This window comes from Lodderomyces elongisporus, chromosome 1, assembly GCF_030384665.1.
Source record: "Lodderomyces elongisporus chromosome 1, complete sequence".
NCBI classification, from domain to species: domain Eukaryota; kingdom Fungi; phylum Ascomycota; class Pichiomycetes; order Serinales; family Debaryomycetaceae; genus Lodderomyces; species Lodderomyces elongisporus.
This window is the reverse complement of record NC_083673.1, coordinates 178,336-190,925: the sequence shown is the minus strand read 5'-3', so window position 1 is coordinate 190,925 and position 12,590 is coordinate 178,336. Positions and strand designations below refer to the sequence as shown.

At 37.6% G+C, this 12,590-nt stretch overlaps 4 protein-coding genes across 4 annotated transcripts; 3 read left to right on the top strand and 1 right to left on the bottom strand. All coding sequences in view use genetic code 12, as the record gives it.

Annotated features, from left to right (window-relative positions):
- Positions 1-1,176: 1,176 nt before the first annotated feature.
- Positions 1,177-3,969, top strand: PVL30_000054 (uncharacterized protein; the record flags this gene model as incomplete). Its single annotated transcript, XM_001527486.2, has 1 exon — positions 1,177-3,969. The coding sequence occupies one exon, from the start codon at positions 1,177-1,179 to the stop codon at positions 3,967-3,969; it is 2,793 nt and encodes a 930-aa protein (XP_001527536.2).
- A 1,567-nt stretch (positions 3,970-5,536) lies between these two features.
- Positions 5,537-7,165, top strand: PCK1 (Protein kinase C-like 1; the record flags this gene model as incomplete). Its single annotated transcript, XM_001527485.2, has 1 exon — positions 5,537-7,165. The coding sequence occupies one exon, from the start codon at positions 5,537-5,539 to the stop codon at positions 7,163-7,165; it is 1,629 nt and encodes a 542-aa protein (XP_001527535.2).
- Positions 7,166-8,044: 879 nt separating this feature from the next.
- PVL30_000052 (uncharacterized protein) lies at positions 8,045-8,710 on the top strand (the record flags this gene model as incomplete). The annotated part of the gene is made up of 1 exon (XM_001527484.2): positions 8,045-8,710. One exon carries the CDS (start codon positions 8,045-8,047, stop codon positions 8,708-8,710), a length of 666 nt encoding a protein of 221 aa, XP_001527534.2.
- A 237-nt stretch (positions 8,711-8,947) lies between these two features.
- On the bottom strand, positions 8,948-11,914 carry MIS1_1 (mitochondrial C1- tetrahydrofolate synthase precursor; the record flags this gene model as incomplete). The annotated part of the gene is made up of 1 exon (XM_001527483.1): positions 8,948-11,914. One exon carries the CDS (start codon positions 11,912-11,914, stop codon positions 8,948-8,950), a length of 2,967 nt encoding a protein of 988 aa, XP_001527533.2.
- Positions 11,915-12,590: the final 676 nt, after the last annotated feature.

The following is a 12,590-nucleotide window of genomic DNA, read 5'->3' as shown; positions in this document are numbered from 1 at the left end:
TTATAACCGTCACTACCAACTTGCACTACCAATTGTCACCACCACACCCTCACTCATCCCCACCCCCACAACTAAATCATTACGCTACCATATGTTACTTATTCTTTTTATTCAACTGAACACTATGATGAAGTAATTGAAATGAAGAAGGAAGATGACGTACTTACCCAAGAAGCCACTAATGACATAAGATTTGTGTCTTAACAATTGAGTATTGTTGAAAACATATTTGTTATTCGATATGTTTTAATTATATTTTTCCTCTTCATTCTACCTTCTTTATTTTGTTCGTTTCTGTTATTTTAACTTTTCCAGCTTCGTCTGTGTGTATGTGTGTGTGTGTTTTTTTAACAGGCCAAGATGTTTGCATTTAGTGATTTCCAAGTCTTTTGTTTTGGACATTCTTTTGGGAGCAATTTATTTCAAAATTACTTGCCATCTTACAAAGTGCTTAAAAGTCTATTTTTTTTTTCTTCTTTTATTACATTGAACATACAACACAATAAACATCGGGTCCTATTGAAAATAATTTAAAAGAAAAAACTTACATTGAACCATTTTACAGCTTTCTATATGTGTTGAAAAAAAAAAAATTATTATTTGTTTATAATTAGTATGTGAAGAGAAAATGAAGAATCTCGGAGTTTTCTACAATTTATATTATTTTATACTATGCTGTCACGTGAAACTACACATTGAGGCGCTATTCATGAGATCATAAATTATTGCGATACAATTTATCTTTAGACTTTCAAATACAAATACAAAGAGACCTTTGTAGAAACTTCAAATTTATATTATTTTAAAAAAGTAAAAAAAAAATATTATTGGTGATGTAAGAGGCTAATGAATATTTGATTGGCAAATGAACTTTCAACACCATCTATATATATTCAGGATTTCTACACCTCAACAACAACAACAACAAGTTCTTCATTATCAACTTTATTTTTCTTTCTTTCTTTCGTTTTTTTTTTCTTCTTCTTCTTCTGTAATTTGTATTATTTACTCGCACAAAGATCAACTCTTTTGTTTTTTTTCTCTCTCTCTCTCTCTCTCTCTCTCTCTCTCTCTCTCTCTCTCTCTCTCTCTCTCTCTTTCTTCCCTTCTATTTTCCAGTCTAGACTATAAACTTCTTATTACTTATTCACTTACTTACTCCAGATCCAAACAAGTATGGAAAACCAGGCAGGCCAACTACTATGCGGTGGATTCCAAGGCACTACCGTTACAGCACAGGCCTACCACCTTATTGTTGAACAACATGTCTCGTCGATGATCTTGTCGCGTAAAAATGCAGTCAATGTGGAGCAAATGACTAAATTGATCAATGACTTACAATACATTGCATTTACACAAGGGAAATACAAATACCCAATTATGTTTGCAATAGACGAAGAAGGGGGGATTATGAATTCACTTTTTGATCCAGAGTTTCTTACTCAATATCCAAGCGCTATGGCATTGGCCGCGACAGGGGATCCACAATTAGTATATGAAATATCAAAGGCAATTGCAATAGAATTAAAAAAAATAGGGTTCAGCATCATATTGGGACCTGTGTTGGATGTAGTTACCAAATTGTCCCACCAATTAGTAGGTGTGAGGAGTTTTGGCACAACATTGGACGATGTAAAAACATATGGCTTAGCATGTGCCAAAGGATTGAGAGACGGCGGGTTATTCACTGTGGGGAAACATTTCCCAGGAATAGGCAACGCAACAGTAGATTCATTATTGGACTTGCCAATGACCGGTGATTCTTTGAGCCAGATTAGACAATTCAATGCTGTACCATTTCGACATTTGATTGAAGAAGGAGTGCTTGACGGAATCAGTGCTGCTGGATGTGGTGTACCCAATGTAAGCCCCGACGAGACACATGCATGTTTATCGCCAATAATCGTTAACCAATTGTTGAGAAAGGAATTGAATTTCAAAGGGTTTGTTATAAGTGAATGTTTGGAGATGGAAGCTTTATATCACTCCATTGGGCTTGGCCAAGGCGTGGTTCTTGCCATAAACGCTGGGTGCGACCTAGTTATGGTTTGTCACGATTTCAGACTACAAAAGGAGGCAATAGAATCGATAAAGCAGGGTATAATCAATGGAAATATAGATGAAGAAACAGCAAATGCTAGTTTTCAACGCATTGAAAAATTGCAATCGAGGTTACCCAGTTGGCATGATATCTTCCCACATGGCGCAGCATCGGCGAAACAAGACCCAGTCTTATTCAAAAAAGAGCAGCCGGAATTATGGAAAAAGCACCAAAACTTGGCTTCTTTGGCATACCAAAAGTCAATAACCTTGGTGCGAGACTTTAACAATATTCTACCAATCACCAAGCATTTCCATAAACAGTCGGAAAAGGAGATGGAGAAACAAGCGTCAGAAATACAAGAGACAGAGTCACAAACGACAGCAGAGCAACAAGAAATGAAAAATAATTTAGAAAAAGAGTCTGTTTTAATTTTGAGTCCGTTGCTAACTCCCTTGAAAAAGACCAAGTCGCATTTATTCACTGGCGAGGAAGTTTTCCAAAGTTTTGGTAAACAGTTGTCAGACCACCAAGATTCATTTTCTGTGCTACACACTACTTATACCGCCAATGGATTGACCAAATTGCACGAGCAATTGATTGCCAGGTCCAAAGTTGTAATTGTTTTCACAAGTGAAGCGTCAAGAAATATGTACCAAATAGGAATTGTCAAGTATGTTTCTATATTGTGTGCATCAAAACCTTTCATTGTTGTGGCAACGCTGTCGCCCTTTGATTTTTTACACGACAAGAAGATAGGGAATGCTTATATTTGCTGCTACGACTATACCGAAGACGCATTGAGTAAAGTAGCTGGTCTACTTATGGGCGACTTTCAAGCTGAAGGATGTATACCTGGTGAGATGCATAGAAAAACCATTAAAGCAGAGAAACGCATCAAAAGACGATGGTTAGTCGAGGAGTTTGACATTCAGCGGGATTTTGCTAGTTTGGTGAAACTATGGCAAAATGACACTGACGAATGCGAGGGCGATAAGATCAATTACCATGATAATCAGTTCTATAAGCGTTTGCATGGTTTACTCGCCACATCTGAACAAAAGCACTTTGTTGTAAGAAACTCTTCACTAAATATTCTTTACGGGGTGGTACTCACATGGATCGAAGGAGATGTTGGTCACCTTGTGTACATTATTGTTGAGAAATCAAAGCGATTGCAAAGTATAGGCAAGAATTTGAACCAGCGTGCTTTGCAGCATTTGAAAAATTGTTCAAAGATTTATTTGGGTTCTTCATTTCCTTTGTTGATGTTACCTGGTAACAAAAGCGCTACAAGCGATGCATTTTTCAATAGTGTTGGGTGGAATAGCAGTAGTGGTGAGGATAAAGATGCAAAGTCAGAGAAAAAGTATATTATGTTGTTGGAGGATTTGACAAAGTGGCTGGTCCCTTCAAGAATTCTCAAAGAGTTGATGATTGTTGGTGTCCGGTTTGATATTTGCAATGATGCAGAGCAGCTTATGAACAATTGTCCACCTGAGCTCAAAAGATATTATACACACGCACTAGAATCTTTGCAGTTTAGGACGCCACACGAAGTCAAAATCATTATTGCGCTCGAACCAAATACACAGAGCGTTATTGGTAGCATAGTTTTGTTCACAAACCAATCCAAACTTTCTAAATATTACCCATTTATTGACCAATGTCGGGGAAAAAGCGGGTCATTGGTTGGTGAGATAATAGCACCGGTAATTGATCCGCTGTATTCCAACTTGTTGGATATTTTTAAGTATGGGCTTATATGCAGTGCCATAACATTTTTGAAAAACTCAAGCGATGAAGTAAGTCACTGCTTAATGGCTGATGTAAAAGACGATAAATCCTTGTCAAGTATAGAAGACATTGGGTTTAAGGCATGGAAGAGCTATTACGACTATTATGGCGAAAAAAGCAAAGTAGAATAAAATGATAAAATAGTAATAGTTTATAAAATACAGGGTCGATCTTTAGCTGTGATGAAGATACATATAAATTTCTCGTAATTTTCTTTTTTTTTTTTTTTTTTTTTTTTTCCTGTTTTTTTTTTCTCTCTTTTATCGTTCAGGCTACCCTTGACCGGCCGTTGCAGGAATAATTTTTTGGCTTTGAAATTTTGTTTTCCTTTATTTATTTGTTTTATTTTATTCTTTTTTTTTTAATTTCAAAATTGTTGCTTATATTTTACTTCTTTTATTAAATACTAATATACATTTTGACTTTTTGACTTTTGACTGTTGGTTGTTGGCTGCTGGCTGCTGGCATCTTTTATTTTTTTTCCTTTTTTTTTTTTTCGTAGTCCTTGTTCAGTGATGGAATCCCTTTTTCTCCCGGGCATTTACGAATTCTTTTTTTGTAATGAGCTGGAAAAATCTACAGAGGAAATGAAAAAAAGCGGGGAAGCCACGGCGAAGTTTATATTTCAGTCGCGCAACCTCTTTATTAAAAAACAATTGTGACCGTGCATTTTAAACCAGACTCAAATATGCAGCAGACTATGCTACGTTTAGTTTTCCCGTGTATTCCTAGAAGTCTAGAAAACACTGCATACAAAGAGTTTAATAGGGGCTAGAAAAGTAAATTAAGTAAATCAAGCAAATTAAGCAAAACAAGCAAATCATGTGCTTTTCATTTGCTCAACAAATGTAGTATACTGTGCAAAATACCGTGCAAATTACCGTGCACAATAGTGCTTCATTTAGTGTACTATATTTTGTGAGCAATCAAGGAAAGAAAAAAAAAAAATAAGTAAAAATGAATTACTAGGACACTATAGGAAATGCCCGGAATGGAGAATGTCGGAAGAAATTACCCCATATTTTCTTATATGCAGTACCGAGCACATACAAAAAAAAACTTCATATCCATCACTTTTCCGAGGCTCAGTTTATTGGTGTAATTGAAAGGGAGAACCATCATAAGAGTTCAACAGTGAGCTTCGATGGCCTTCAATTGATCAACCAAAAGACCACCGTTTAAAAGAAACAGATGACATGTAATTCTGTTGAAGAAAATCTAGAAGTCTGAAAGAAGGAGAGGAGGGGATATGGCGATAGTGTTAGCAAAAATCCTCCTTCCTACTCCCCCCCCCCCCCCCCCCCCGCATCAACACGCGAGTGTTGAATGATTATTTCATGTCAAATCACCTAATTCCCTAATTTATACCGCCAATGTAATAATATGCGGCATTTACAATTTCACATTTTCACCTTTTCATATTTGCATATTTGTACTATTCAACAATTTAACAACTTTTTTTTTTTCTTTTTTTCCTTTCCTTTTTTTTCCCATTACAAAAGTAAAAAAAAAAAGAGAGGGCTGGGTGAATGGAAGTAAAATTCCCCAGATTTTTACTATAAAAGACATCGTTTTCCACCCCTCTCGTCGACACTTTCCTTTCCTTTTCTTTTCTTTTCTTTTCTTTTCCTTTCTTTTTTATATTAAAACTTCATTACTCTCAATAATATATTCCCAATCACAAATATTATATAAAAAATGGCACCCCCAGCAGTAGAATCTACAATCAATTTCGAAGGCCACCCTTCGATCAAAACCACCGTTGATCCATTGGTCAAGAAACTCAACTTGAAAGGTGACACTGTTATTAGACACAATGCTCCACCACCAACTTTGTACGAAGATGGTTTGTTGGAAAAAGGCACCACCATTTCATCCACTGGTGCTTTGATGGCTTACTCTGGTGAAAAGACTGGTAGATCACCAAAGGATAAAAGAATTGTTGACGAAGAAACTTCATCGCAACACATTTGGTGGGGACCTGTCAATAAACAAGTTGACGAGTTAACATGGAAGATTTCTAGATCAAGAGCTTTGGACTACTTGCGTACGAGAGAAAAGCTTTTTGTTGTTGACGCTTTTGCCGGTTGGGACCCAAAATACAGAATCAAGGTTAGAATTATCTGTGCTAGAGCTTACCATGCTTTGTTTATGACAAATATGTTGATTAGACCAACAAAGGAAGAGTTGGAAAACTTTGGTGAACCAGACTTTACCATCTACAATGCAGGTCAATTCCCAGCCAATGTGCACACAAAAGGTATGACCTCATCCACATCTGTTGAGATTAACTTTAAAGATATGGAGATGGTTATCCTTGGTACAGAGTATGCTGGTGAGATGAAGAAGGGTATTTTCACTGTTATGTTTTACCTTATGCCAATCAAGAATAAGGTTTTGACCTTGCACTCTTCTGCAAACGAAGGTGAATCAGGAGACGTTACATTATTCTTTGGTTTGAGTGGTACTGGTAAGACTACATTGTCTGCTGACCCAAACAGAAAGCTTATTGGTGATGACGAGCACTGTTGGTCAGACCACGGTGTCTTTAACATTGAAGGTGGTTGTTACGCCAAATGTTTGGACCTTTCAGCTGAAAAAGAGCCAGAAATTTTCAACTCGATCAGATTTGGATCTGTTTTGGAGAATGTTGTTTATGACCCAGCAACCAAGGTTGTTGACTACGAAGATTCATCAATTACCGAAAATACCAGATGTTCATACCCAATTGAGTACATTCCATCGCTGAAAATTCCATGTGTCGGTGGCCACCCAAAGAATATTGTGTTGCTTACATGTGATGCTTCAGGTGTCTTGCCTCCAGTCTCAAAATTGACCCCAGCTCAAGTGATGTACCACTTTATCAGTGGTTACACTTCAAAGATGGCTGGTACCGAAATGGGTATCACTGAGCCAACACCAGCTTTCTCTGCTTGTTTTGGTCAACCATTCTTGGTGTTGCACCCAATGAAGTATGCACAACAATTGGCTGAAAAGATTGAGCAACACAAGGCCAATGCTTACTTGTTGAACACTGGTTGGTCTGGTGTAGGTGCAGCTAAGGGTGGTAAGAGATGTCCACTTAAGTACACTCGTGCTATTTTGGATGCTATCCACAGCGGAGAATTGGACAGCGCTGACACACAAGTATTTTCAACATTCAACTTGCACGTGCCAAAAGAGATTAAAGGTGTTCCTCTGGAAGTTCTTCACCCAGAAGTTGACAAGAAGGAAGTTGCTGCTCTTGCCGCCAAGTTTGCTGAGAACTTTGTTAAGTATGCTGACCAGGCTACTGCTGAAGTTAAAGCTGCTGGACCCGATGTTTAATTGGAAGTACAAGATGCACATATTGAGAGTTTAGTTGTTCAAAAATTAGTTTTATAGGTTATTTTAATTTATTCATGGGATATTATTAGGAAATATTGATTGTTTTCTTTTTTTTTTTTTATTATTATTTTCCTTTCCTGTCTCTTGATGTTTGTTTTGACACCGGAGCGCGGTTTGATCGATATGAGCTTTTCAAAAAGAAGTAAATACATTTAGAGAGAAGTGGTGGTTTTATGGGTGAGGTAACGTTTAAGGTTTCTAAGGGGGGGCGGTTTTTTAGGGGAAAGGGCGAAAGGAACAAGCCTAGATTCTCTTCAATATACAAATCTAGACCTCTGTCTTCTTTGTTCTTTTTTTCTTTCTTTGTTGCAAACCCGAATAGTCGAAGACTATAAAGTAAAAAAGAATTCACAAAGTGTATCACAATACCACGTGACCCTAGATTTAAGTAAATACCAATTTTTTTGAACCAGCAACTACCATTTCATAAATCGTTTACTCTTTTTTTTTTACCTTGCAATATAGTACTTGCAAGTCAAAGATTGCTTGCAGACAAGAAGGCTACTATGTTTTCCAGCACGTGACATCAGCTGTGGCTGCCAAATTTTTTATTCAAAAGCAAGAAACAAAATGAATATGAGAGAGCAATTATATTTCAAACTCCACACATTTGACAAACTCCGGATTTTCAAATATATATACATTCATATTTAAATACACACACTTACAAGCAAACACACACAGAAACACCCACCAATATATACATATATAGAGGGATTTCCAAGTTTTTTTTTCTTTTTCTTTTTTTCCTGCTTCAAATTGCTATTTCCTTATTTATCCAACAACTCATTTCATCTTTCTTCAATACCTTACTGAAAAATGTCCTCATTCAAGAATATTATCGTATTTGGTGCTCATGGCAAAATTGGCCAGCACTTGATTAAGCTCATTGCCAAAAACTCATCGATTCAAGCCACAGCCGTGGTTCGTAATGATGAACAGGCTAAAGCGGTGTCGCATTCCAATGTCAAAACTACAAACCTTACACTCGATGATGCATCAGTTTCGGATCTCACTACAGCTATCAAAGGTCATGATGCAATTATCCTCACTGTGGGTTCTGCTGGTAAGAATCTCCTTCAAGTTGATCTTGATGGGGTGGTCAAGACATTTGAAGCTAGTGTTGCTGCAAATGTCAAGAGACTTGTTTTAGTTAGTGCCATCCATGCTGAGATCCGTGAGTTTGGTGCCAAGTCGGGTCTTAGAGATTACTATATTTCGAAACACTATGCTGATAGAATCTTGATCAATGAATTTGGGGAGAAATTACAATACACCATTATCAAGCCTACACACTTGACCGATGACGAACCAACTGGTAAGATCAAAGTATTGAAAGACTTAAAGGAGGATATCGGCAAGATCCCAAGAGCTGATGTTGCCCAAGTATTGCTTGATGTTCTCAATTTCGAAGATACGTTTGGGAAATCTTTCAACATTGCTAGTGGAAACCACGCAATTGATGATGCAAAAACCTGGACTTAGATGTGGGAAAAGTACCCAAATTTTATTATTTCTTCTTCTTTTTCTTCTTTTTCGTTTTTTTTTTTCTTTTTTTTTTTCGTTCTAGTTAGTATGTATCAAGTTTTTGATATACGTGGAAGTGTACTGTCTATAAAATGTTCTATTATTTCGCTTTTAATAATATACAAAGCTAGGCGGGTTTAAAGAAGTATAGAATCAATCAAATCGCTCTCTCTCTTTTTTCTTTTTCTTCATCGATTAGAATAATCCTTCAATTTGACCATCTTCATTCACTTCAACGTTCATGAATCCGGCATGAGTAGGCAAACCTGGAATGGTCATAATTTCGGCAGCCAAAGCATACAAGTATCCAGCACCAGCTGAGCATCTAACCTCTCTGATTGGCACTGTAAATCCAGTTGGCACACCCTTCAATGCAGGGTCATGTGATAATGAATACTGGGTCTTGGCTATACAAATTGGCAACTTGTCAAACCCTTGTTTTGTGTATGCTTCAATTTGCAGTTTTGCCAATGGTGACAATTCAATATCCTTGGCACCATACATCTTGGTGGCAATAGCTTTCAACTTGTTTTCAACTGAATCATTGACGTCGTACAAAAACTTTTGTTCTCCTGATGGGGCAAGTTTAACAGCATCAACCACAGCTTCTGCCAATTTCTTGGCACCCAAACCACCTTTGGCCCAGTGGTTTGACTGCACAGCAAAATCAGCACCCGCCTCTACGGCCAACTTTTGAATCAAGTCAATCTCTCTTTCCGAGTCAGTTTCAAATTGATTAATTGCAACAACAACGGGCACATTGTATTGCTTAATGTTTGAAATTTGCTTGGCCAAATTTGCACATCCTTTTTCCAAGAATTCCAAGTTTTCATTAACATATTCCGCTGGTAATGATTGACCTGGCTTGACATCTGGGGCTCCTCCATGCAATTTCAAAGCTCTTGTAGTGGCAACCAAGACAACTGTGTCTGGTTTCAATCCCGAGCTTCTACATTTGATATTGAAAAATCTTTCTCCACCCATTGTGAAATCAAAACCAGCTTCAGTTACTACAAAACCAGCCTCACCATTATTAATTGGGTTTGATGGTGATGTTAATTTCAAGGCAACTTTGTCTGCAACTACGGACGATGCCCCAATAGAAATGTTGGCAAATGGACCTGCATGAACAAATACGGGCGTTCCTTCAATTGTTTGCATCAAATTTGGCTTAATAGCATCCTTCAATAATGCGGTGATGGCACCGGCAACTCCGATATCCTCGGCAGTGATTGCATCTCCGGTTTTCTTTTGAGTTCCAATCACGATCCTTCCAACTCTATCCCTCAAATCTGTCAACGAGTTTGAAAGAGCCAAAATAGCCATCAACTCACTAGCAACAGTAATGTCCATACCTGTCTTTCTAGGTGGGTACTTGCTTGCCTCGTTCTTACCTTCTCCGATTGTTATTTCTCTAACAAAACGGTCATTACAGTCGACAACTCTTTTGATTGTGATCGAATCGCGATCAATGTTTAATATAGCGAATTTTTCAATCTCCTCTGGAGTCAAGTCATTTGGGTTGGTCTTGTTGATACCCAACTTCTGCAATCTTTTCAACATTGATGGAGTAAAACTTCTCAGACCCTTCTTAGTTGGCACGAGTCTCTTGTAAAAGCCACCAACAGATTTTGAAGTTGCCTCATGGAACATTCTTGTATCCACGGCAGCACAAAGCAAGTTTTGGGCAGCAGAAATCGCATGGATGTCACCAGTCAAGTGCATATTGAATTCATCCATTGGAATTACTTGAGCATATCCTCCACCGGCTGCTCCACCTTTGACACCAAAGGTTGGACCCATTGATGGTTGTCTAACATTGGCAATTGAATTATAGCCCAATTGTGCACCGAGAGCTTGCGCCAAACCCATGGTCGTAGTTGATTTACCTTCACCCAATGGAGTAGGAGTGATACCAGCAACCAATACATAGTGACCTTTATCATCAACGGAGCCTTCAACTTGTTCATCTAATCTTTCAATGACCGCTTTGGTGTCAACCTTTGCTTTATAATGACCATAGGGTTCCAACTCGCGGTCAATGATACCCAATTCTTTAGCAATTTTTGTAATCACCTTGGGCTTTTGAGCTCTAGAAATGTCTATATCCGAAGGAACTGGTGACTCCAATTTTAATGGAAGAACAGTGAATCTATGCTCATGCGCCTTTTGTGCATGCAAGACTGCTGCATCATACACGTTAGAGCACAACATTGCCACAGTCATTGGTCCAACTCCACCTGGAACGGGTGTTATATATCCTGCTTTCTTGGCAACCTCATCGTAGGCAACATCTCCCACCAATTTCTTACCATTCTTTGCTGTTGGATCGTCTTTATAGTTAATTCCCACATCAATAACAACGGCACCATCTTTCACCCACGAAGCATTGACATATTCGGGTATACCAACTGCAGCAATAACAATGTCTGCACGAGCAACTACTTCAGCCAAATCCTTTGTGTGACGGTGACAGATTGTTACTGTACAGTCCTCATTTCTCAACATGGTTGCCACTGGGGTACCGACAATGTCTGATCTTCCAATAACAACTGCATTTTTACCTCTCAATTCGATTCCCGTAGTTTTGATCAACTCAATGATACCATTGGGGGTACATGGCTTGAAATGTGGAGTACCTCCTCTTTTGGATAACTGACCAACGTTGTAGTTATGGAAACCATCAACATCCTTCTCAGTAACCACTGAGTTGGTAACTAAAGTTTCATCAATGTGCTTTGGTAAAGGTAATTGTATAAGTATACCATGCACTTTAGGATCCTTGTTCAAACGTTCAATCTCATCGACCAAATCATCCTGACTGATATTCTCATCAAGTTTGATCAAGTTTGAGCTGATATTGGATTTCTCAGCAGCTTTCAATTTAGATTTGACGTATGCAGAAGAATCTGGCCTCGATCCAACTTGAACAATCGTTAAACTTGGCTTGAATTTCAATTTATCAAATGCTGTGTCATGAACTCCGAAATGCTCTTTATTGTAAGCAAGCACCTTTTCAGCAATATCATTACGTATCTTGGCTGCTAATTTTGTTCCTGACACAACAACTGCATCAAAGTGTACTCTGGACTGAGAAAACGACCTCTGCAGTTGCAAAAGTGTGGCTTTGAGAAGCCTTGAATTAACCCTATGCCTCAACATTTATATTGTAGTGATCAATCTTCTTTAGTTGTAACAAAATTTCCAAAGACGAAAAAAAAAAGGGAAAGGGAAGCAAAAAAAAGGATAAAAAAACTATGTCTCAAAAATTGTGGGTATTGCTCACAATAGTGGTAATAGTAATCCTAACGAAAGTGTAGTTGATAAGAAGATAGTAAATAAGAAGACGACAACGATGATGATGATGATGATGACGTTGTTAGTAACACCTCTTCTCTCAAGAACTTGAAATTTTTCAAAACGCAAATCTCTCTACCGTGAAGGACAAGAAATTTGCGCATGTTGACTCACGTTTTGACGCACAACGGTTTATACGTTAGAGTTACGAAGAAAAAAGAAAAAAGAAAAAATAATAAAATAATAAAAAAAAGGGAAGAAAAAAATAAAATTACTGCAAAAAAAATAAAATGAATAGGAAAATGAAATTAGTGCAAAAAAAAGTTAAAATTAACGATTGTATTTTGGTTCTCTAATTTCTTATCTCAGTGTGTTGTCGATTCGCAAGATGCGGCTATAACATGTTATTAAAAGGTGGTTGAGTCTCGTCCACTAAATGCTTTACTATATGCTAATTTTATCACGTATACCTCCATCTCTCCATCTCTCCATCTACCCATCTATCTATCTTTATATATTTAATTATTTGAATATCAATTTT